The 25493-nt window shown below is 49.3% G+C and overlaps 1 protein-coding gene across 4 annotated transcripts in view; it reads left to right on the top strand.

Moving 5' to 3' along the window:
• The window catches only part of SUFU (SUFU negative regulator of hedgehog signaling), a 97421-nt gene extending 73825 nt beyond the window's left edge, over positions 1 to 23596 (top strand). For all 4 annotated transcript variants that reach the window (XM_065067157.1, XM_065067158.1, XM_065067159.1 and 1 more), the window contains exons 10-12: positions 462 to 600; positions 13442 to 13510; positions 16596 to 23596. In XM_065067157.1, coding sequence (XP_064923229.1) covers positions 462 to 600; positions 13442 to 13510; positions 16596 to 16685 — 298 coding nt within the window. In that variant the 3' untranslated portion in view covers positions 16686 to 23596. The remainder of the gene's footprint in view (positions 1 to 461; positions 601 to 13441; positions 13511 to 16595) is intronic.
• The last annotated feature ends 1897 nt before the right edge of the window (positions 23597 to 25493 follow it).

Raw genomic sequence — 25493 nt, 5'->3', positions numbered from 1 at the left:
AAGAGGTTACATTTGTCAAGCGCTGGGGCAGTGAGATTACTAGGTATTGCTGCAGTTGGTAAGTTTGGGCCCCACAATGAGCCTGCTTAGAAAATGCATCTTCATATTCCCACGTGATGTGGAGTCTGGATTCCCTCCTGCAGTTTTCATCGTACTGAAAGACTGCCAGTCCCCTGCCTTCACATACATCAGTGCGTCATCACGGGGATAGGCATCCAGTGGGATTTAGATGTATTCTAGTTCTGAAACAAGGCCCCGAGATTAAGGAGGGAGATAAGGGGGGACCTCTGTGCCTCAGAAGGAGGCTTGTGGCCTGCTTTGTGGAGCAAATCATTCATGTATTCCTGAAAAATTAGTGGTTACTGCCTTCAAAATGGTTTCTCATGCTGATGGCAGAAGCTATATTCTGTTGAATGCTGCTCACACCCTCTCAATTCACACACACATCTTCTTTTCCCCAGGGGAAGACTCTTACATGGACGGCACTTTACATATAAAAGTATTACAGGAGATACAGCCATCACGTTTGTATCAACAGGAGTGGAAGGAGCCTTTGCTACAGAAGAGCACCCCTATGCAGCGCACGGACCCTGGTTACAAGTGAGAGAGCCTCCTTCCTTTTTCTCCCCCTTCATCCTTTACCGTGTTGTAAAAATGATCCTGCTGAGGTCTTGTGTGGTTTAAGAGTGACAAATCTGTATTTTCTGCTGCAACATTTCCCATAGCTCTTGCATAATATTTCCAGTGACTATGAACTCAAAAAGTAATGGTGAACTGTTACTATTTATATTAATGGAACTCAAATTGATAAGCAGTGGCTGGAAAGTTCAAAAATCATCTGTGAATACAGTAGTGTCCGTTTCCTGCAGTCAGTGAACACTTTACAGGCTGTATTTACTCTTGATTTCTTCCAGAAAGGAATTTAGGGAGGTAGAGTGGAATGACCTAAGCAAGAATGGAGCCAGGCTGGAAGAGCTAGAAAGCTGTGGGGCTGTGATCCTACAGAGCCGAGATCTCAGCTTTACATCACCCCCTAGCAGGAGAGCAGCACAGAGAGCACTGCTTCTTTCAGTTTTAGCTCTTTCCTGTTGATTCTTTGACAAAAGCTCGTGGTTGCTTGAAGCACCCACACATTTTCTGCACCCATATTTTTTCTGTATCACAGATTTTCCTCGGAAACTCCCCATCTGCTCAGTGTTGAGGGTCAGCCCTACGGAGCACTGATGCACTAATGATATGATGGCGTAGCACTATTCTAACCTTGAATTTCTTCATGGTTATAAACATATTGTGAAAGTAAAAAAGCTTTGAGGAATGTGTTTATGCAGAAAAGCTCATCTCTGAGGGACTATATGCATGCAGTACGTCTCTGCCTTCACTGCATTCCTGCCTCCCCTGCTATTTTGAAGGCAAGGGTTAGTTTTAGCGTTGCAGTGTTGCAGTTAACCTTCCAGTGACTTGTTTTCAAGGCATTCAACTGCCCGTATTCATACGTCTGGAGGACATCATACCTTGAAATCTGTATGACTTGTAAAGAAGCTGATCTTGGCTAGAATCGTCTTGTGTGTAGGGATTTTCAAAGAGCTTGCGTGCTTTGATTGTGCTGACTGGAAAGTGCAACACTCCGGTAATGATTAACAGCAAACGGTCAGGTTTAAGGGTGGGTCATTTGCTGTTGGTTCCTGTGCTTGCCAGCACACGATACACAGGATCTTGTGACTGTTTTAACTCCAAACATAAGAGTGTTTGTTTGCATTTACATCACATATTGAAATGTATTGATGTGTAGAGTAGTCAGGTAACCTCTAAACAGTGAAGAATGGCAGTAGTTAGGTCACCATTCAGACGCGTAACTGATATTAACTCTTATCAACGTGTTTGCTTCCATGTCTGCTGAAAATTATGGAAATCTTTGGAGTAGCTGGGAGGGAAAGATGGATAATTGCTGCCTTCCAAGGGGTAAGGAGAAGCAAGTTCCCTCTTTTGTCTCCTGCACAAGGTCAACTTATTGGATCTTCTCTTCTGATGTGACTGGCCCTGCTGCTGGCTCCTGCCCCGTCCTGGGATAAGAATGAAGGAGGATAGACCTGATGGGGGAGGAAGGGAGGCTAAAAGCAGCCTGGGACAAGAGGAGGAGCACCCGGTTGTGTGAGATACATGTGGGAGTGTCGGAGGCTCTTGCCTGAATATGCAATGGGAGGCTTGATCTGTGCTCAGCAGTCCCTTGTGGTCTTGGGAGCGGAGGAGGGAGGTTCATGTGGCTTTACTTCAGAAGTAAAAGAAGTTGTGGTGCATAAAATTTCCGAGGAGGCGAGCTGTGTTTGGTTTAGTCCCTTGCAGCCTGGGCTGGCCAAGTTGGCAAGCCCCACAAAGCTTTCACAGCGAGGCCCAGAGAGGATTTTCTTCCTCCCTCGCTTGGGACCCCAGGCACAGTGACGAGCTCCAAGGAGAGTTGGTGGTTGACAGCACATCACTGCAATGCAGGGGCTTGTTGCAGAGACAAGTAAATGGAGGGACTGTGGAGAGGAAGAGAGGTGGCAGGCATCTCCTGTGGACTTTTTCTGCTGTCTTAGGGGAGGAATAAGAGCCTGAAAAATCCTGGCCTCCACTCTGCAGCAGCCAGAGACTGACTCCTCTTGAGCCTGAGCTTTGGTGCAGTGAAAGCCCAAACCTGCAGACTAAACACAGCGCCTCCTGTTTACATCTCGTGGGCTGGAGTGAAGCCCGTCCAAGGTGGGACAGGTTGGAGGTGTTGCACAGTTTATCATTCCCCGCTGCCCGGGCTGAGCAATGAGCTGCCAGTCGCTGGGCTCCAGGGGAGGGTTAGCAGACGACGGGAGTTTGGCACGTCCCAGCGCCCTTCCTACCACACAGGTGTCCATATCGCCACCGCAGCTGGTACTCAGCGGGAGCCGTTTTAGTGGTCTCAGCAGAAAAGGCAAGGAGTCGTCAGAGCACGGAGATTGTACGCCCCATTTCTATCAGCAGGCTTTCCAGGTCGCGTTCGAGGCATGTTAGTAGGGGAAGCCTGTCCTGCTGCTGCCCATGCACTGGGTATGATTAGATTATTTCATTCTCCAGAGCTGTCAAATTGGCACCTTTCCCAAGTACTTGGATTTTTTTTTTTTTTTTCATTTAGGTAACATTTAATTAGTTCTAAGAAGCTAAATTCTATTAAAGGTCTAAGCATGTCAGGCTGGTTTATTTCTGAACTTCTTCCATGGTGTCATGTATTGTTGAATAGGGAAATTGCTTTGACTCAGAAATGTACAAACATATTCAAGAAGTCCTCCTTGTTAACACTAGACTCCTGTTTATGTGCTAGTTACTGTGGCAAAGTCTCTGATGTGTAACACTTGCATTAACATTACACATGATCAAAGGCTCTGCAGTTCTTTCTTCCACTCCCCCTTCCCCCAGAGCTGTGACAGCAGAGCCCCCACGCTGCCTCCTCAGCACCTCTCCTTTCCGAAGGGTAGATGTTCCGGACGCACAGAGAAAGGCTGTGCAGGAGGTGTCTGGCCTCACGTTAAGGATGCTGATCATGCAAACAGGCTCTGACATTAACTGCCCCACAGTGACATTTGTATTCGTGGTGGAGCGTCCAAGGTTCTTGGTCCAACATCTAAGCTATGCCAAGCGTGCAATTCATCACGAATCAACCTTGTTTGTCTGTGAGCCTACCCAAAGCAAGGTGAGGTTGTGCGTGTGTTCTCCCTCCCTCGCTTACTTATGTTCCAGCAGATGATAGGGATGCTCTGTTGAAATGTGTTACTGATCAAGCCTGTCCCAATAAAGTTGCCTGAGCCTTTAATACATATTAATATTATCCTGGGGTAGTTTGTGTCAAAGCCTGTCAGCATGCATCATCCTTTAGGAATTACCATCATTAAGTCTCCAGTGATGGGAGTCAGGACATGCTTCTGCAAAGCTCCTCTGCTTTTATGTGGGGCTCTGTGCCTGTCTAGCACAAAGCAGACTGTTCTCCCCTCCTACCTTGCTCACCTGGACTGCTTACTCTCCCCAGAGGGGAGAAGAAGGTTTGTTTAACACTACCTTTAGATAATTTCTTCTCCTGCTGCTTTAGGCAGTCATTGTTCTGGGGAAGAAGATGACACTCAAGTCTTTGATCATGTGCAATATACATGTTACGCATCAGATATTGCTGCAGACTCTGACGTACGAGCCAATACAGTGCAGTAAAAACAAACCTGTAGTTAAAGAGTCCTCGTTAACTGCAAAATCTAGCACACAGCATTTAAGAAATATCTTTGCACTTTAGCCTTGCCTCTGTTACATATGTGTATTTTGGTACTATATCTAATTGAAGGATCATATGTGTTCTTTACAAAGCATGCCTGCCTCATTCAGTGCACAAAGGTGCAGCATGTTTAGGGGATGAATCAGGAGTGTGGAATAAAGCAGACTCTTGCTTATAGGACTTCCACTTTGTTCGTTTGTCAAAATTAGAAGGTGCATAGTGAATGAGGCAGATAATTGCAGAAGAATCACAACAGTCTCATGGCAAAGCCTGTTAAATGTTGCCCTGGAGAACTGGATCGTGTTCCTGCCTCTGCTACCCTGTTCTTTCTCAATGCTGTTCCAGAGTCTTAAGCTGAAATGTTTTTGGGTGGCAACTGAGTTTGTGTTCCTTGTTTTCTGAAGGGTCACTCGAGACCTGAGGTCTGATCTGTGTTCCCAGAGGCCGGGAGGCCGGGAGGAATTCCTCTGCTGATACCCCTGTGCCCTGCAGTGCTGAGTGGGCTGGGAAACAAGGACCTGCGAGTCTCGAGATGGTCACCCGCAAAAAGTGGACATTCAGACTCAGTTTTCTCTTTGCTGATTTTCCCATGTCTGTTCAGGAAAACCTCCTTCCAGTCATCCTGGGAAGATTAATTCAATGCTTGCCAAGCATTCCAGCTTCACAGATGAACACCAGAAACAGTTTTAGGAAGAGATTAAAATTCATTCTGGCAGGTCAGGAGGGAGAAAGGGTCTCTTTGGGGTAAGGGGTCAGCCTAGGAGCTTATGTCCCATGTTCAGCTCCCCACTCTTGCAGATTTTCTTCTGACTTCGTTAGGTCTCTTAGCTTCTTTTACCCTCCCTCCCCCATCTGGTGCATGGAGAAGAGCGCTTCCCTGCCTCGCAGAAATGTGAGGCTGAGCACGTCAGAGGCTGTGAGAGTGGTAAGGACAGTAAGATTAGGTACTTCCAGTGTAATCCATGCTGGCAGTAGTCGGTTGGAGCGTACTAAATAAAGGGGAAGAGAGTAGGAGGGGACAGGGAAACAACTTGAATGATAATGAAAAGAAATGATGACTAATGCTGCATTCAGTGAGCAGAACCATCCTGAGGACTGAGCAGGGCAGAGGTCTTGTGGGAGAAAAACAGCAGGCGATCCTGTGATTACAGATTTGTTTTGTGAGGCAGACGCACGCTGGGGCCAAATGAGCATGGCGCAGGCAATCCCTGTGCAGCCATTTCCAAAGTTTTGTGTGCCCAATGTCGCTGGTCTCTGAATGCGGAGGGATTTTTTTTTCCAGGTAATTTACTTGGTTTCAGAACAAATCCTGTTAGGCAGATGGAGGCTATGGTTCATTTGCAGTTGGCACCCCCTGATTCTCGGCACAAGGTTGATGGCTCCATGTAAGCCGAGGAGCTCACAGAGGCGGTGGGGTGTTATACCCTGGCCCCAGCCGCTGCTGGAGGACGCTCTTTGCTCGCCTCCCATGCCAGTGGGTTTACAACATCCAGCAGACAGCATGTGGATGCTGGGGCTGTGGAAATGGGATTCTCCTTCAGCCTCCCTGCCCTTTGTGTCACCTCCAGCTTTGGCCTCTGATCTGCCCTCCATCCTGTTTTTCTGTGTCTCTGTCTTACCCTTGTCCTGGCCCGTCTCTGCTTTCCTCTCCTCCCCTTCATTCAAGTTGGCAAATTCCTTCTCTTCCCCCTCAACACAGCCTGACTTCCAGCAGAAACGCTGCGAGTGCTGGAGAGTTTCCCTGCCTTTCGTCCCGATGTGCTGGGTGCCATAGCAATCCCTCACTGCTCGGAGGAATGATCGGAGGGAAAACTGATCCTTAGCCCTGTGTTTGGGGCAGAGCCACCTGGGGCTGGGACATGCTCGCTGAAGAGGGCTCTTCAGGACATTTTTCTGCCCTTCTCTGAAAGGCTATGGGCAAACAGTTAGTTTCAGAGGCTTCTGACTTGGCAAAGCGTTTGCGTGATCGGGAGAAAGACTTTCCCTTCATTTGCAGGGCATTTTTTGCTAATCTTCATTGCACTCCTCCTAAGGGTTAGTTCTAGTGCTTTGCAAGAAAATGATCATCCGCCTTTGTTAGCACTGTCAAAAAGTACTTTTTCCAAAATACCTCTCTGAGATAACCTGATTCCTTTTCCCCTAAAAAACCTTAAAAAAAAAAAAAAATCAAAAACAAGGCATCCAGCATGGAAAAATAAGTTGAGGCTTAGAACAGCAAGGTCAAACTTCTCATAGAAAATGTTAAACGTGCCTGTAGGCAGGATAGGTACATGGAGGCTGTGAGAAGCGTCCAGCATTCAGGAGCTATCAACATGCGCTATCTGTGCTGGCAGTCGGGGCGGGGGGTGGATTACTGTGAGCAGGGTCATGGGGGATGATCCATTCTTTTGGTTTGGCAACCTAAGGGAAAAATCTGGGAAAGAAGATCAGACTGAGCCCAATCTTTAAATATTTTCAGTTTTTCTTGCTGAAACAAAAGCCTTAAAGAGACCAGAAGCTGAAAAAAAATCCTTTTATGTTGAATGAGACCAGAAATAGGTTTTCTTGAATAAAAACAGAAAAAAACTATCTAGTTTTGCAGAATGGAGCTGGAGTTGTTAGAAGTTTTGCTTTCTCTAATCAATATTTGAGGGATAAAATGCTCATCTAGGATATGAGAAACTCATGTTTTATCCCTTTCCTTTTATTTGGACCCCTGTTTCGGCTGCTTTGCTTTATGGGCACCACAGCTATAGGGTATTTTGGTTCTTCCTCAGCTCATCCAATTGGAGTTGTTCCACATCATATAAAACACTGAATTAGTCACAGAGACGGAGAGCACAAGAGAATGACTCTGTTCCGGTAGCGTTAGGACATTCCCCTGGAAATGAGCACATCTGGTTCTTCTCTCTGCTGTTCCACATGTTAAATCATTTATGCTCATTGGCATAATGGCGGCAGCAGCGGTTCAAGGCAGCGTTTGGAAAGAGCTGCTCTGGTGCTTGAGATGGTCGCCTGTAAGCGGCAGCTGTGAGTCAAGCCCTGTCTTGAAGAGATAGAGGTTGATTTTTGGTCTCGTCAAACTTGAGTAGGTGTGTTGTGCCTAGCATGGTGAGCGTAAGAACAAGACCCACACATGGGTTTAAGTCATGAACAAACCACTCCTCCCCAAAGCAGTTTTATGTATCTTTTCTAAAAAAAACACTTTTTCAGAATCTTTTGGGTGGCTTCCCTCAAATTCTTGAGCAAGTCTAGGGCAATCTAAGTAACACTTTCCAGTAAGTTTGTCTTCCCCAAAACCTCACCACATCATCCCTTTGTGGTATTCTGTCTCACTGCTGAATGAAACGCTGGGGGAAATGTACACTGGGGTTAAAACACGTCCCGTTAGATCATCACGATCCTCCTCATATCAGCTCTTCTGCAGCATGTTCTCTGGTACTTTGTCCAGGCTGGTTTTGGGTGAGTCAAGTTCTTCCATCCTTAAACCAACTGACTATCCCGCCGCCTAGTGCCCCTCCCTTGCAACTCAAACATTTTGGCTACTTTTTGTAGGTTTTCTTCCACCCACTTGGAGCATTCCCTGAAATGCCTGTTCTTCCTTTGCATTTTCATTCTGAAAGAATTGGTATTGCCACTTGTCTTGGCTCCCTGGTCAGCCCTCTGCTCAACTGAGCCAAACTTTATGTTCACTGAAAGCAGCTTTGGTCCCTGGGATCAGCCTTGTAATTGGGAATGTCACAGAGAGATCACAAGAGGTCAGAATCTTTCAGCATCACCATATACTTCCTCTTCTGGGATTGTAACATCGCGATGTGAAGCAATACGGTCCCTGAGGCACCTGTGCGTGGATGTTTTTCCTTTACAAAGAGGATTGTGAATCTCTTGGAAGAGCAACAGTGGAATTTCCCGTCAAAGGTGTTTGTTGCAATACTGATACCTTTGAGGCTGTAATGAGAGCTGTGGTGGATTCAGGCAGCAAGGTGGCCTCTTCAGATGGTGATGGGGCTGGGTGTGATGTAGAAAGATGCAGTGACAAGGCCTCTGCCCGGAGCCACTTGCCGTCAAAGCAAAGCAGCGCAAAGAAGGCCAAGGCAAGGGGGGAGCAGAGAGATGGGCTGGGGGATGCTTGTGGCACAAAGCATGATTCATCCAGGGGTTTTATTGGTAATGTTTCATTTCAGTGGGAAATGCTGATGTACTTTAACTTCACTTTTTGCTGTGCTGTTGACAGTAATTAAGCTGAAACATTTTTAGGGCAAAGGGCTCCTAAAATTTGCTGGATATTTATTTGCAGATGAACAGATGACATGTGGCTTAGGGTATAACTGCTCCACCCATTCCAGGCACAACACCTGGACAGATGAACAGTTTCTTAGGAGGGTTGGTGTGGTTTACATAGGGGTTTATTGCAATGTATCCCCACCTTCTCTGGCTGAGCCCTACAAGCCAGCTCTGTACTAAGTCCAGAACTAATAAAACCTTTCATTTCTTTGACAAACCTGCTAGAAAAGCAAGTGGCAATGTTTAATGCAAACAAAGCACTAGGGCAAAGTGTGGGATTGGTTTGTTTCTGGGTAGGCAAGAAAATTGGGTGTTATCAGTTAAAGCACTCCTACTTAATTGTCCCCGGACTAATCGCTTGTGTCTTGCCCTGGATAAAGCATGTTTCCTGAAAATGGATGGAGCTGTAGCTTGATCCAGAAGCTCAGCTTCTGAGGGTCTTCCTTTTGAACAAAGACTTCCCAGCAGTGCCAGGCTTTCAACATTGGTGTGACCTTTGTCCCCAGCCAGCCTTTCCTGAGCTGAGAATTTCAAGCCCTCATGGTAGAGTTGAACCCTATAGTGAGAAATGGGGTGTTAACTCTGGGGAGGTACCTATGAGCTGACTATAAAGTCTTTAATGTTTTACTAAGCACCAGTTGCTTTCAAAGTCAGCCGAACTAGTCTAGAGCCCCATGACCTTGTGTACGTTTTAGATCTTGCCTGTTTTCATACACTCGCAGCCATGTACCTGTAACAAGTCACGATACAGGTTTCTCAACTATGTGCAGGTATGAAAGCTTCGACACCGAAAGCTTCAATGCCAGCTCCTTCAGTTGACCCATGAGTAAGCCCTGTAGGTCAGGAGTAGGTTTCAGCAAGCTCAGGTGAGACTTGCCATGAGAGGGAGGCATGATGCACACAGCCCTTGTCTTCCCTGAGTGCATCCACCAGCCTAGCCTGGTATTTTGTAATGTGTCTCTACACACAGCAGCTATTAGTGAGGCAGTGAGAACCCAAAATTCGGACCTCAGTTGTGCGATAGCTTCCTGTGATAGAAAACACCGGACTTATCTTTTGGCTGCTCATTGTCTTCCAAGCATTTGCAGCGTGACTGACAGTTACAGAGCTGCAAAGCACACAGAATATGGAGTCTGGATCTGATGGCAATGGGGTGGCACGTGTCTGGGCCTCTCTGGGTCAGGTTGGGGAGATCCTGGCGCGAGCAGGACTGTGCAGCACTGAAGGAGATGTTTCAGATACCCACAGCTGGCTGGCAAGGCTGTTCTCTGTTCATACTGCAAACAGCCATGACAAAGGCTGAGCTACACCCGTAACCAGCTTCGGCAGGCTGGGCGGTGGGAGTGTTTGCACAGAGCTGGGAAAACACAGCGCTGCAAGCACCCGGGGCACCCGCTGCTGCTCGGGGGAGCTCCTTTGCTTCCTCAGCACCGTCCAAGAGATTTCATGGGAGAACAGACGTGCTCAGTGCGCATGGGACGGCTTCGTTTGCCCTCCAGGTTGCAACGGCTTTTCCCATGGCTGCAGCACAACAGCAGGGCTCTGTTTTTCTTTGGGGAGGGAATAAGCTGCTTCATCATTGTGATCTCTGCGCAGTGTCCTGTTGATAAGATCAGTTAACAGTCAGAAGAAAACTCTAGATTCAGGTCTGAAATATAAAGTGAACGGGGCCTGTTTGTTTAATTTGAGCTTCTAAGGTTTAAATCCCAGAGGAAATTAAATTAGGTGCCTAGAGCAATGGCAGTCTGTCATGTTTATTTGCTGGGAATGTCACCTTTAATATCATGCACATATAACGTGTGTGTGTTAATGTAATGGGGTATCATACTGTGCAGGAGCAGGCAAGCTACAAGAACTGGAAACCTGAAATATTGTGACTGAGGGAAACTGAGATAGGATTGGATTTATTCTCATCCTTCTCTGCAGGAGCAAAGACTCACCAGCACAAAGGTGGTTTTGCTGATTGTAGGTGGGGATGGCAGCCTGATCTACATGCACAGGCCTTCATGCTGTTGGGCCATTTTGATTTGGCTACTTCTAAGAGAAGAAATCTTATCTAGACGTGAATCCAAGATGACAATACCTCTAGCTTCCAAGCCCTCTTCAGCTGCTGGTGTGCTGCGGACACGTGCATTCCCCCGCGTGCCCAGGAGGCCTTGAGAGTGCCAGTTCCTCTGCGAGGGACAGGGCTGCTTGTGCGTTTGGTTACGCCCGTTCATCAGAGATTCCCTTCTTCTCCGAAAAGAGCAGATCTCCCCAGCAGCATGTGATAGTGAGGTCTGGAGTGGTTTTTTTTCTGACTTGAGCTGTTGAGGATGAGCTCTGAGTGACACACTGTGTGAATGTTACTGCAGCAGTTTGTCATTGCAGCCTGTGACACCTGCCATCCAGCACAGTTAACTGTCTGTGCAGGGCTTGCAGAACAGTGCTGCGATCTTTTCTCAGCCCGCTCCGTACTCAGGCTGCCATCACTTCAGTCCCACAAACGCAGTTCATGAGACAGCTGAGCTGTGGGGCACCTGTCCCACTGCGCTTGTCAGACCCTTCAGGGAGCCAATTCAGCTCACTACATCAGTGGAATTTGGGATTTTTTTTCAGCCAAATTACCAACATTCACTGAGGGGGAGCAGCGAGCTGCAGATGGGCTCAGCCATCTCAGGGAGTTGCACCCCCAGGTCAGTCCTCCATGTAGGTTTGTCCATACTCTGGGAGTCTGTGGCTTAGCTGGGACCTGACCTGTCTCCTCCTTCAGTCTTTCCACCCTTTGCTGTTTACCCCAGTTTACCCTGTCTTGTTTTCCTCCAACCTCGGGGCAGCTGGCTGCCTCGCACACGTGGTTCCCATTTCCCTCCTGCCTCTGGCACCTTGTGAGCACCCAGGAGTCTTCCTGGTGCACTTGTCTTCTAGTCCCCCTGTCAAAGCAGTGGCTCCTCATTCTCCTGCTTTCTCACCCATCCCAACCTCTGGCATTTCTGCTCATCCATGGATGGCTGAATATTCATTTCTTCCTTGCCTGATTGCTGTGAATACCAATTCCTCCTCCTTTTTCCGGCTGTTCTGTAGATTTTGATGTCTGCCAAATTGTTTTCATTCCCTCAGCCCATTGCAGGCTGCACCTCCGCAGAAACAGATCTGCCTGCTCCGTGCAGAGCCCCAGCTCCCCACACAGCTCTTCTTCAGAGCTGAGCGATCGGGTTGCCCTTCTGCCTCCGACACAGACAGCGGCTTCCTCCTGCGAGCAGCCAACAGCCAAGTGTCTCCAGTCCAACAGGCAGAACAGTTACAGGCTCCTGCAAGGAGACTGCAGTAGTTTGCGGTAGTGCTGCGTGTTTCAGTGCAACGTTTCCCAGCTTGCCAGTCTGCGGATTGGTGCCAGGTTGCAGAGTCCGGTCCAAAGCAGCAAGCTCCTGGGGGGGGGTTTCAGGCTCAAGGGATGATCCAGGTTAAAGTGGAGAGAACGGCAGACACCTGGTAGCTTTTCAATCTCTTTTTGTTGTTTTTGCATCTTTGCTCTTACCAAAGGAAGAAAGAGAGACCAGAGTCTTCTCTATCTCTTTCTGTCCAATAGCCCTGCTTATATGTTACCAAAATGAAGCCCAGAGGTCTCGACTTGCCAAACAGCCCTTGGCATCCTGGTGGTCATTCCACTGATGTTACTAACACCAAGGATCTGGTGGGCGTGAGAGGTGGCTCTCTGCACAGAGATGGGACAGCCAGGCTGCCCTGGATGGGACAGCGGGGAGCAGCAGGCTGGACGCTTAGCTCTGTCACTTTGGAGCTGGAGCAGTCCTGTCTCTGGGAGGGCATGGAGCTCGTGGCTGGGGGGAACAGCAAAAGGGGAGAAGAGTGAGAAAAGAGGCCTGGGGATGGTCGTTGCTTCAGGATGGAAAGCAATGCCAGAGACAGAGGAAAGGATGCAGCAAAGGAAGGAAAGGAGGAACAGGGGGAAAGAACAAACCTGTAGGCCGAAATTGGAATAATCTGCTGGATGCTGCTGCAACCCAACTCCCAGGAATGCCGCTCCAACACCCCCTCACCACACGGGGATGTTTGCCTGGTCCCACGCTGCCATCTCTGCCCCTGTGCCAAGCCAGCTGGCCTGCCTGGAGCTCTGGCCTTTACGGCTGTTGTAAGGAGAGGCAGGACGTGTTTGCTGTTAGCTGTCCCGTGCTGTTTTAAAGAGGGTGGGAGTTCCTCCCCTCGAATTCCCTGGTTTCCCCACTGTCTCTGGTTTGTGTGACTTGGGGGCTCCATGCACCCAGGGCTGTGGCTTTCAGCTGGTAATTTTGACCCATCGGCAGCCACTTTCCTGGGCAGTTTTGTGCTTGCCAGCCTGGCCTTGAGATGAGCCAAGAACTTTCCCAGCACGGGTACATGGGATGGGCACGTGTGATACAACGTAGAGGTGCCTGGCACTGGTACCTCCCGTACCCGGCATCTGGTTGATGTGTGCGATGTGCCGCGCTCGGGTCAGCGCCCTCCCCGTGCCCAGAGCATGGGCTTTGTGTGGGTCTCAGGCTCTCCCTGCGCTGCCGTTTCCTGATTAAACTGTGCGTTTGCCTTCAATGGATCAGATGAAAGCAGCTCTGTCTCCCACTGTCTCTCCAACAGTTGTTATCTTGACCCCTTTTCCTCCTTTCCCACTCTGTCTGTGTAAAGCCGAGCCTCTAATTTTAGCCTGAGGAAGATAATAGAGGGTCAAAAAAAGATTGCTGTATAATTTTAATGTTTCTTTGCAGTGGTTAGGATGGGAGCCAAAGTTAGGAGCTCCTTACCCTCCAACCTTTGTATTGCAGGAAAGGACATGAGGGACGGAGTGAGCTGGTACAGTCCGCTCTCTGCAGAAGTTGTTCTGTTTCTTGGCAATTAGCTAAAACTAGGAGTGTAAATGAGTAAACTACTGTATTTCCTTTGCAGATCCTATTGACTGAAGAGTTTGTAGAGAGAATGCTGGAAGATTTAGAAGATCTGAATTCTCCAGAGGAAGTAAGGCTGCATCATTCCCATGTATCCCATGTACTGTCCCAGGGAGCTCAGCCCGTCCTGCAGCTCGCCTTTGATCCTGCCCTTGGCTCATGGGCTGCAGCCCTGCCCTGTAGACGTGAGGCCTTGCTAAACCTTCATGTCTGCTGTGAACTAAGACACTGAGAGAAGGGATTGCAAGAAATACAGGGCAGGGGTGGGTACTAAGGGAGACTCTGCATTTCCTTTCTACCAGCATCTTTCCCGACACGGTATCTGAGCACCTCAAATCAAAGTGGTGCAGCCCCTGGGCCAGGTTTTCCTCCATGTCATGCACAGTGTCCTTGACAGCAGCGCCAGGCACATCACCTTCCCTGCTTTCAGAAAGGCTGAAAGCAGTGGCAGCACGCTTACTGCTGAGCAGTCTGTTATAGGGGCCTCCTTTTTTGGGCTTGGGGAGCAGACGGGGGCTTTTCACATCTGCTACTCAGCCTTCACCTGCTACCCCTGCACGGTGTGCAGAGGACCATCACCAGCCTGGAAGTGTTATAGCAGCAGCCAAGGGAGCTTTATAAAGCTTTGCTGTGTGGTGCTAAACTTCCCCCTGCCATGTGATCTCTTCCTGGGGAACATTTAACACCCTGTCTCCCATGCATACCATATAAATATTCTGCTTGACTTCAAAGAGTAGTGGCAGAAATGACATGTAATATTTTTAATCCCATTTTTTACAGCTCCCTGCAGACTCTAAAGAAACTTTCCTTGGCTTGTAGAGCAGCCCTCCCATCCCTTGCCCTGCTTCCCTCCCCCCAGGAAAATCTCAGGGCTCTAATTGCTTAATCCAGGGTTGATTCAATGCCAGGATGTTCTTCACTGTGCGAGTGAGGGGAGCATGCTGCTGGCTGTGCAGTGACTTTCAGGCCAGCTTTTATCCAGTTAAACCTAATCCAAAGCTCATTTTTGCTAGTGACATGGAAGCCTAGGAGCGCTTTGGTTTGAAGGCCTATTAGTTAAGGCTTTGGACGGCTCATGTGCTTTCGCTGTCCGCTGAGAGGCAGCGCAATGGGCATGGCAGCTCCTGGCACAGCGACCAGGCGCTCGGTTCTGAGTTACTGTGACTCTGCTAAATTAAAAAGTGGAAAACAAACAAATGCAAAAGATGACTTCTCCAAGAGGATTGCTTTGGAACCACTCCTGTTTATAAAACAGAAAATACTTGGGATGAAATGTGATCTTTCAGCATCCAGATTCCTCTAAGGATTTGTAGCTTGCAGGATCTCGGTTTGGGCCAACTCAAGGCGTTCCTCAGCAGCCATGATTGTTGCTGATGATATTCGTGTGGTAGGACGAAGCACTGCAAGGACAGTCTGTCCTTTGCTGCATGAAGAGCCACTCCTGTTAAGTGAAATTAAGTGAAATTATCTGAGTATCTTTAGCATGATTTTCACATACCCTAGACGTTGAACTCAGAGGAATCTTCAGGGCAGTGTAGGGCCACTAGATTATGTGGTGCAAGATACAAGCAGAGCTTGAGGTTTTTTAAAAACAAAACACGTAAGTGGGACTTGGGTTGTTTATGTTTCCTAGGGGAGAAATAGGGGTAGTTTATGGTAGCCACCATCCTGAACAATTCTCCCACTGTGCCCCTGGATCATGGGTCAGACCCTAAGCTGCCAGCCCAGCACACTAAGGTCAGTGGGTCTCAACTACAGGTTACCTTCATACACAGCTGCAAATGGAGCAAGGTCAGGAGCAAATTCACATTAGAGCCGCCCTTGCTGTGGAGCAAGCAGCTGGAGGGGATCTCCTTTAGCAGGAACCTACCACTCAGCTTGTGTTAATGTCCTTCAGAAGTGGGGCACTTACAGGAAGAAAGACAAGTAATTGAATAAAGATAGATGTCTCACAGGCCTCCTTGCACCAGCTCTCTAATTCATGTAGCCCCTGGGAAGCTTACCCACTGCTGGCCTTGGTCTGAGGGCTCTCCTAGGGGAGGACTGCTGTAGCTGTTCCGAATTGTCCCTGGTGGTGTGGGATCCTGGCGAGATTTCTCCCTGGGGTTCCCATTGGGGTGTCAGATGGTACCACATCATGGGTGCAGCAGAGTCTTAAAATCATCCTGCAAATGGGCTTTCAGAACTGTCCCCCATGGCTTTTGTACCCTCAGTATGGGCATTGGGATTGCCTGAAATGCTTGTCCAGACTGGTTGCCATCTGGCTGTGGTCAAAGGTGATTGTGAGAAGGCTTGGTGGTAAGGTTCCTTGGACGCCTGCCCCAACACAGTCATGATTGGGACCAGAGATGTTGGGTTGACATCCCAGCCTAAAGTGGGATGCCCTGGAGCAACATCAGGATTGGACCAGTGCACTTGCCTTGTTTGGGAAACACTGGCCAGTGACAGTGCTGTGTAAACCAAACTGGGAAAAAAAATCCCTGTTCCCCGTGTTTCAATCAATGTTTGCAAAACAGCCTGAGTAGCCAAGTGCCTGTGTGAATTTGAGGTGTTGTATGGGTGCTCTGCAAAGCCTTTGTACCAGAGGTGGGGAGGGCTGGAGCAGAAATGCTGTTTGGGCACACCAGCTCTCCCCAGCCAGGGTGGCACAGTTTGCACCCCCGGAGGGGATGGCCATTTGCAAGCCTGTCACTCAGCAGAGCTGTGCTAGGTCACAAATATCCCACCCTGTATGAGCAGGAGGTTGAAGCCTGCCATAAGTCTCTCTTTAAACAAATGACGGGTCTGAGGGCTGGGGTAGGTAAAAGGAAAGGGACATCATCAGGTAGGAGCGGAGATACTTGTGCTGTGAATTTTCAGAGAGCTTGTGGAAGAGAAATGATGATGGGGGCAGAAACGCTCCAGAATCCGTCTGGTGAAGTAAACAGCGCTTGGGCTGAAATCTCAGAACTTTACTTTGGCAGCTGAGGCACAGGCCACATTATCTAATGTCCACTGCTGTCCAAAACATACTAATGGGGAAATGTTTTCTTAGTGGCCTCTTGTTTGAAAAAATAATAACAACGTGGGGCTGCCTGCCTTTGTAACGATTTTGTTTTCTCTGTGAGTTAGGTTGCAGTGATATACATTGACTGGTTCTCTTTACTGTCTTACAGTTTAAACTTCCAAAGGAGTACAGCTGGCCTGAAAAGAAACTGAAAGTTTCCATCTTGCCAGATGCCGTGTTCGACAACCCGCTGCATTAGAGCTGAATTACACCCTTCTAACAACCGGGAGAGCCAAGTTACTGTCCACTGCCCAGTGACTCACAGGATAATTAATGCAGTAAAAACTCTGCCTGCAAATAAGAGTTTGCTGCACAACCACTGCAAACAGAAGAGAAGCTACTCAGCACCAGCCCAGACCGAACTGAGCCCTTTCCTTTACCCTTCCCAAGGCTGAGCTCTCTGGGAACAGCCTGCGTATGTGTGAGTGCGAATGAGAAATATTTAACTATGAAGATAAGTAGTAAGAATCCTTTCTTTCTCCTAGCTACAGAACTCCCCTCTGCCTTAGCCCAGGGTGTAGATGCTCTGCACGCCTGTATTTACACATGCATTTCTGCCAGGTGCGAGCCTATAATCCATGGATTAAATGTTCTTTACGTGACTCTGGAGTCCTTTTGTTAGCCAAACTTTTACTGACTGCAGAACTGTTCTTCCATGTGCTATTTTTTTTTCTTTTCAGAAACAGAATGGTATTTCCCCTGTTTAAAGGAGGCCAAAAGCTCACATGCTTGAAGCTGAACAGATTTAAAGATGAACTTTCTAGTTCAGTCAAGAAAAACAAACCCAGATCCTCCCTGCCCTCAAATTAGGCATGTTTTAAGTGTTGGTCTTGGTGCTATTAGCTATGGTATCACTGCAAACAGAGGCAACTTTATTCTCATGCATCCTGTCCTTGTGCCTGAACCCCAGGGAAGGTCGCAACCTCTGGTTTTGCACAAGCAGGAGGAAGAAAGCTACCGGGGCGGGGGAGATCTCCTGTTTACAGTGTGTTTATCTTTAAAGAGATACTGTCAAGTATTTTTTCCTTGCTATTGTACAGAATTCAAGAAGCTAGAAAGGACCATTTGTTCACAGGGACAACTTCAGCAGCTCTGCAGCATCCACAGGGCTGCCTGAAAGTTTGTGAAATGGAGATCTCCACTGCCCTGGCACAGCAGAGAGGAGACTCAGCCTCAGTTCAGCTGACTATTCTCCCTGTTCCAGCAGAGACGGGCCCTTGCGCAGCTCTGTTTTCCCCTCTAGCCTCGCTGTGGTGGCTCTTGTTGATGATGTCCCTCCTTTCAGATAGATTTGAACTGTAAAGCATCCAAATCAGTTTGAAAAGACACTGTCTGAGATCCCCGTGGCTTCCTCCTTGGAGCAAAACGTGGTGTGCAGAGGAGGTGGTCTCTGCAGGCTCAGGTTGTGTGTCTGCATTGAGATGCTGGCCCCTGTGGATGTGCTGCAGCAAACCACCGCAGGCTTTACCCCCTGCTGCTGTTGCAGGTTGTTTCTGATGTGAATTCCCCAGCCTTCCTCTGCCCATTGTTTTTTCATGACAACTCTTCACTCCTTGTCAGGGGAGGTGCAGCTTTCCTTCCACCCCTTTCTGCCTACAAGCGAACTTGGTGATTTATGCACAGTTGCTGTGTGATCATAATACAAGTATAACAAAAGCTTTTAACACTGGACTCCCCTGATCAAACAGCAAGGTCCAGGAAGCCTTGCAGTACCCCAGAGTTGGTTCTCTGTTTCCTGATTTAATTTCTTCCTGGCAAAGTCAGCTTTGATGTTTTTTGCATATATTTGAGGCTGGTTAATGTTGGTCAAGAAGCAGAGCTAGAAGCCACAAAGCTCTCCTTGGACTTGCCACAGAATTCCTCTGTGGCCTCAGGCAAGTCATTCAGTGTGTCTCTGTGCAGAGGCTGATTATTGACTAGAGGGCTGTAGGACCTACCGAAGCATGCCAGGGTTTGCAGGGGAGGGCGTGCTTTGTGTATTAAGTAGTATTTGTATTATTATAATTGTTGTTATATTATAATTTAAGGCAGACCAAATGCAGGGTCCAACACTGCTCAGCAGAACCTTCCTTTCTGCAAAGCTATGAAAGCAATTTACATGTAAATGAGTTTGTCATTTGGTCTGAACTCAGAGGATCATCTTAAAATCCTGCTGTGAAAGAACAAACTTTCAGATATCTGCTTGTGCCAGCCAGAGTGATTTCTGTGCTGTGGCAGACTGCATTCATCTGTGGGATCTTTGGCCAGTTTTCATTGTCCTGGTTAGCACTAAGCATCCCTTCAGCACTGGAGATGTATATACAGGGGACAGCGTGGGCGAGAAAGCGGCATGAAAATGTACCAGTCCAGCTTCAAAAATGACGTGCCCAAGTGTCCCACCCCAAGATAATGAACAAACAGACGATTGTGGCAGTCGGGAAAAAGGCAAGGGCAGCAGCTACAGTTTTGTCCCAAAGCCATCCAACAGTAGCCCATGGAGGGCTCTTGCAGGAGCTTGCTGGGGGTGCCTGCAGCAGAGCTGGCCCCTTGCCACGATGCTGGCTGCTCTTCCTGGTTTCCAGATGCTAGCTCTCATTAAAAGGAGCTTAAAATCCACATCTTAGTGGAGAAGGGACATTTGGAAGGTCAATTGTTGCTGTTCCTGCAGAGATCAGCACAGGGCAGAGAGAAAGTTCGTCAGACCCTCTGTGGGCTCAGACACACATCTGGAAAGCTTGGGGCCTCCTGCCCTGTGAACTCCTAGAGCCTTCACCGCGGGGCTGCGGTCCTGCACGCAGGGAAAGCACCTCCTCCCAGCCGGCTTGTGCTCCAGTTCTGCCTTTCTGTGTGTATGTTTTCTTCACCGTATTTACTCTCATCAGACGCTCTGGGTTGGGTTTTCATTGACTTCAGAGGGAGCAGGCTGAATGCATTTGAAAATCCACCCAGTATCCTTGTGTGTGTGTATTTTTGTTCCATGTCATGTATTTATATATAGTTCTGTGTATTTGAGTTATGAACAGGTGGCATGCCAGAAATCTCTATTTCTGAGACACTTTCTCACAGATCTTTGCTGGTAGCCAGATAACAATTGAGGGGAAGGTTTGAAGGGAAGGAAATGAAATCTTCCTATTTAGTCAAGGAGAAAAATATTAGGCAAATAACTGCCAAAATAGAAATCTCTGTCTTATTGTTAGACCAACTACAAGAGAGAAACTGGTGAGAGTCAGCCCTTAAGCTCCAAGGTCGTGTCGCTGCCTCTCAGAAGTTATCTAAGAATAAGAAAGTTGCACGTTACTCGGTATCATGAAGAGCTGTTCACCCACAGGACGTCCCCTCCCGATTCGCATCAAGCTTGCAACTGGGCCAAAGTCTTACTCATTGGCAAGTAAATGAGATCTCGAGTTTGGATATTTTCATCTGGGGGAAAAGGACGTGCCTGCATGTGAAAGGAATGGAAAAGAAACCTTTGTATTTTAGTGAGCAAACAGTTTGCAAGAGAGAAATGCATCAGTGTTGTTGTATGTTGTGGTATTTTTCTAGCCCAGAGATGCTGAGATGGTAGGTCCACTGGTGCTGAAGTTTTCTAGATTGTGTGGAAGGTCAGAAGCAGGAGTGTATGAAACCAAAACCTGTGAGGCTTTTGTTGGCTAGAGAATGATCTGAATGGACATGAATGCAGTTTAGAAGCAGCGAGTGTAGGTTTTCTCCCTCCTGGAGAAATCTTGCAGTGGAGGTTGATGGGGATGTTTCTAAAGATGAAGAACCTTGTGACAGACCCTCAATGCCTTGAAAATCCAACATGTGACAGCAGTTTTGAAAGGAGAAGTCCCAAAAGCCAACTCGTGATTAAAAACAGGAGAAAGAATGTATGGTTTCAATATTAAAGTATGTGGGATACGATCTGAGCAGAGCAGTCAGACTTGTAGCTGGTGTGACCTACAGTGATATTTTCAGTGGCTTAGATAGGTGCTGCCTGCTGTGCATAATGTCTTTGAGGATGGTGATATATTGGTTTTACTGTGCATAGATTTGCCAACCGTGATTTGAAATGATATTCTGAAGCTCTTCAGTTCAAATATTCAGTTGCTCTTGGATGGCTTTTGAAATGACACCATCAGGTCATCAAGTGGTCTTTGAAGAAGTGGGGTTTGTGTTGTGAAATATTTAGAGGGTGTAGCTTTAAAAAAAAAAAATCACAGTTGAAGGCAATGCTTGGCTTGGAGGGGGCAGACGCTGCGGAGAGGCTGTGGTGGGGGAGCGGGTTACAGCCGCCCTCCCGCACCCGCAGCTCGGGGTGCTTGAGGCAGCGCAGCCCCCAGGTGCTGCAGGGGGAGCAAACATGGGTGCAGGGAAGCTAAAAACCAAAGTGAGAGTTGTCAGGGCCTGGGCACAGTGTGGGGTCCCCGCAGGCAGGTCCTCATTTCCGTGCCAGGACCCACTGAGGTCCTGCACAGGCACAAGCAGCTGGGCACGCACGTCCCACTGCGCGTTCCCGCCCTGGCCTCTACCCGCCGCTGGTGCTGGAGACTGCAGATGGCTGCAATAGCTGCGGCCGAGGTTGAGTCAAAGATGGGGACTCACCATGTGGCTGCTTCAGTCTCATTTGTTATTTTAATTAGTGTGGGGTGGGGAGTGGAGCTCCTGCTCCGCTGCCCCTCGGGAGAACCTCCAGGCTGGTCACTGAGTGAGCTTTATTGCTCAGCCGGCATCCATTCCCTTCATCAAAAGTCTCCCCAGCTCCTCACAAAAACCTTTCTCAGATGCATTACTGGAAAGTGCGTGGCTGCCTGTGTGCTTGGCAGGACGCGGGTCAGACGGCACATCGGTGTGGGATTGTGGCTGCGTGGCTGTTTCTCTGTCGTGATGACAGTTCCCCCCGCCGCTATGGGCGTCTGGAGTCCCTGACCCGCTTTGCCGGCTTGTATTAGGCCAGGGCAAGGCAGCGTCGTGTTGGGTGGGGAAAAGAGATCGCAGATCTTCAGGCCAGAGGAAACACTTAGACCTGTGTGTCCGATTTTCCCCTAGCCCAGGGCACAGACTTGCACCCTGCAGCTCCACTGAACCAAGTCTTGGGCTCCAGCCCCCCTGCCATCGCGGCCAGGTGAGGAGGGGTCCGGCACCACGAGAACCCTTCCACCTCCCAGGGACTCCAGCCTAAATGTGAGTGCCCTTTGTTTAGACTATATATTGTGCCTTAATTCTCCCTGTGAGTGAAGCTGCGAGGGCAGATGGATTGTCGAGCAACCAGTTATCCCTTTTTGTGCATCTGTCCCTATCGATGAATGCCAGCCTGCACAGCAGCCAGACTGTATCCAAAACAATCTTTTGCCGATGGGGTTCACCTCCCAAGGTTTTAAAGCTGGATTTAGGTCTCTGGGACTGTGGCAGCTTTCAATGAGCTCTGTAGCAACTTGCTATTTTTATAACATTTTTTTTCTGTTGTGCATTGCCTGCTTGTTTTATTTAAAACAAACAAACAACTTGTGTTCAACATGAGTCCAAAATTTCAAATGGAGAATAAGCCTGAGGTTGCAAATGTGCTTTAAACCCAGCCCCGCATTGACCTGTCTCTCTCAGGCACTGAACCTGTCGTGTATCGTGCTTCACCACCTCTTCCATTTCTACTGTGATTCTGTTTCCCCTAAAACAACTGACAGACCATAAAATCATCATAAGCGGCACATCAGTTCAGAAGCATCATTTCCAGTCTGCCGTGAAGGCAGCCCCTGCCATTTCCCTCGCCAAAAGGCCGTGGCATCGTTCGCCATTCGGCTCATAGGGCTCTGATAGTGGGAGAGGAACATGAGTCCAGAAAGGATGGCGTGTGGCAGACGTGGCTGGCCAGTGCTTGGTTATCTTTAAACTGTCCTGATGCTATGTCTCCCCTCTTTAAAAAGAGGAAGAGAGTAAAAAAAAAAAAGCCGGAGGAAAATTTCCTGCCGATTGTTGTGTTTTGCAAACACTGGTCTGTTCTCTCGCCCTCTCTCTGCTCCTGGCGAGGCTGGAGATGAAAATGGCTCCTTTGTTCCTTTCCCTGGGGCCCAACTGCAGCGAAAGTGCGGCTCCGGAAACCCTCCGCTGCACGAGGGTGGGAGGGACCGAGCTGTCGCCACCGTGTGCGGTAGGTCCTACATAAACACGGCGTGTGTTGACAATGCCGCAGGCAGGATGGGCGCAGAAGTGCACAAGGACTTTGTGGTGCTGGCGGCGAAGCTCAAATGCTGTTCCTGCAAACAGGCTGTGAGACTCATGGCGGGCAGAGGAAGGGGAGGCGGGTGTGAGTGGCCGTGTTGTCCCGGCAGTGACTGATCGTGGGCTGGGGGACGCCGGGCCCTTTTGTTCCCAGGTTTTGGCTTTCCCTGAAGCGGCAGTTTGCAGCCCCGTGGAAGCAGATGACATCCCGCTGGGGGCTTGTACTGATGCCCTGGCCCCCACGATGGGATGCTGCTTGCACCCATCCAGCCCAGGAGTCCTGGTGCTCCACATTTGGCCACGGTCATTCAACCCAAGTGTAGTCGTTCAAAACCCCTTCTCTCCTCCAGCTCAGGTTGGACACACTTTTCCCTTTTTTTAAAGGGATGGAGTTTTTGCCGCTGGCCAGGGATACTGCTTGTTTTGTATGCTGGACGGTTGCTGCAAAACCTAGAGCAAAGGCAAGCTTCTGAGGGCAGGGAGTACGTGGGGTGACCAGGACCACAGCGACCCCTGACCGCTGGGGCTGCCCTCGCAGCCGGGGGGTGAACTGTTCTGTAGTTGAGGCGTGTGTGAGTGTGCGGCCTGTGTGCGGGGTCACGTCGAGCGAGGAGCCTGAGCACGCTACCGACGGGGCTGGAAGGAGCCCGTGTTTCTGCAGCCGGTGTATCAGTACCTTGTAGATGGCCTTTCTTCCCCCTCCCCGCCTCCTTTTTTTTTAATAAAGTCAAAAAAAACAAATGGAAAGCTAAACTAGCAGAGGTTTTTAAATATTTTATATTAGTTTCTAATGTAAATTCTTACATTGGTATTGCAGTGCTGGGTGTGTTTCGCCTGCACGTGACTTTTTGTAATATTTTTGTGAATCACAGCGTTTTTGTTGTTTGTTTTTTTTTCCTCCCGTGTATTCAAAGTGCATTAAACGTATTTGCAGAATTGTTGGTGTCCTTCTCTTCGGGCGACTTGGCGGGATCACCCGCCTCCGCAGCCCCCTCTTCTCATCGCCACCTTCTCCCCCGGCCCCAGTGGAGCGGGGTCTGTCGCTCAGGCCTCCCAAGCGCAAGCATGGGAGAGAAAGGGATCTTCCTTTCCCAAAAAACCTCAGCGAAACAGCCAGTCCAGGGCCCCACTGGGTGCAGGATCCTCCCTGAGCATCCACTGGCAAAATCCCTTGAGCCAGGGCAGCCCCGGCTCCCTGACAGCCGGGGTTTTCTGCGCTGTTTGGACCTGCCAGGCCTGGGAATGCTCACACGTGGGCCTGAAGACACGGCCGGTCAGCTGAGGGATGGCAGCCTCATCCTCCGGTGCGGGAAGGAGGGACCGGGGTGAGTGCCGGGTCAGGTCCACGCTCCCATCCTCCGCCAAGCGCCTCTTGGCTTCGGCGGGATTTGCGGGGGTGTGGATGTGCGCGTGGAGACTGAATATGTCAGAGCAGAGACACAGCAAACATGAAAAAATATTACTGAGCTAATGTTGCAATGATTTCCCAGTAACGCAGAACGATTTTGCAGTAATCTTTTCACACTCCTCAGTAATAAATTCCTTTAAGGTCAGGAAGGGTGGAATATCTCACGAGGGGGAAGGGAGATTGCCGTGTGTAGAGGAAGGGTGGCAGGGAAGGGAAAGGATGCAAGGGGAGCCAAAATCCAGCTTTGGGCAGGTTTTGCCCTTGCTCTTCAGGGGTGTTATCTCAGCACTCCCTGCATGGGAAGGGGAGCAATCAGCGGAAAGCGTTGCTCCGAGGATTTGTTTTCTTTTGAAGTTTGGGGTGAGAACCATCCTTTCCTGATGAGCCTCTCCCGCAGCTGCCGGCCGTGCTGAAGGGAACGTGGCCACAGCTTGGCTGGGTTTTGTCATGTCACTTGAGGAACCTTGCTGGACGGCTGGGCGAGGTTATTTACCCAGGCAGGGACCTGGGGAGTGAGAGGCTGCCCACAGCTGGTCCCCTGGCCCGAGACCCCCTGTGCCACTCACCTTCCCAGGCCTCAAAGCATTTGCAAGCATAGGGCCACCCTGCTAGGACATCCCAACAAGAACAGTGGAACCAGGACTGGCCAGGGACCCCGCTGCTCATGCAGTGGGGGAAACCCTCCCTGCTGGCAACTCCATTAATGAATGAATTAAATGATGCATTTTCACCATCCCTGCAGTGGCTGGGCAGCAGCTCCTTTGCAGCCGATCTCTCCGTTCGGCCCCAAATTCGAGGTGACTGGGTGTCCCTGGGGCTGTGGCACAGCAGGGCGCCCCTCTCCTTCCAGCACCCGTCACCCCGGGCCCCACCACAGGCACGGCTGTGCCCGGCCTGGGCAGCCTCACCGCTGCCTCCCCCAGCCAAATGCACCTTCGGGCACTGAATTTAATTAAGGTTTCTGAAAAGCGGTGTCTGGGAGCCCCTCCTGGATCTGCGGCTCTGAACTTCATTAGGAGCGGTTTGTTGCTAATAATGCCGGCAGCTTCTCTAATTAATAATGCAAGGGCTGCAAGCAGATGCCAAGCCAGGAGAGGGAAGGGATTTGTTTGTTTATTTATCTCCTCTCTGTTTTTTGGGGTTTGGTTGTTTTTTTTTTTTTTGGGTGCAGAGGGAGGGCTGGAGCTTGTTTCCCATCTGAAAAGTGAACAGCAGTGCCTGGGAACCTTGATGGGGAAGAGGGTGCACTGTAGAGTGGGAGAGGGATGGGGAGATGGGACCCCATGGGTGGGAAGAGGGAACAGCCCCCACAGCAGCGTGTCTCAGTCCCATGGTGCTCCCTGCCCACCCAGGGCAGAGCCAGTTTGGCCGCTGGTTGTGCTGGACTTGGGCACCCAGGGATGGTCCTGACCCCAAACCCCCTCC

This window comes from Columba livia, chromosome 6 (genome assembly GCF_036013475.1).
Source record: "Columba livia isolate bColLiv1 breed racing homer chromosome 6, bColLiv1.pat.W.v2, whole genome shotgun sequence".
NCBI classification, from domain to species: domain Eukaryota; kingdom Metazoa; phylum Chordata; class Aves; order Columbiformes; family Columbidae; genus Columba; species Columba livia.
The sequence above is the reverse complement of the archived record's forward strand: the minus strand, read 5'-3'. Positions and strand labels throughout refer to the sequence as shown.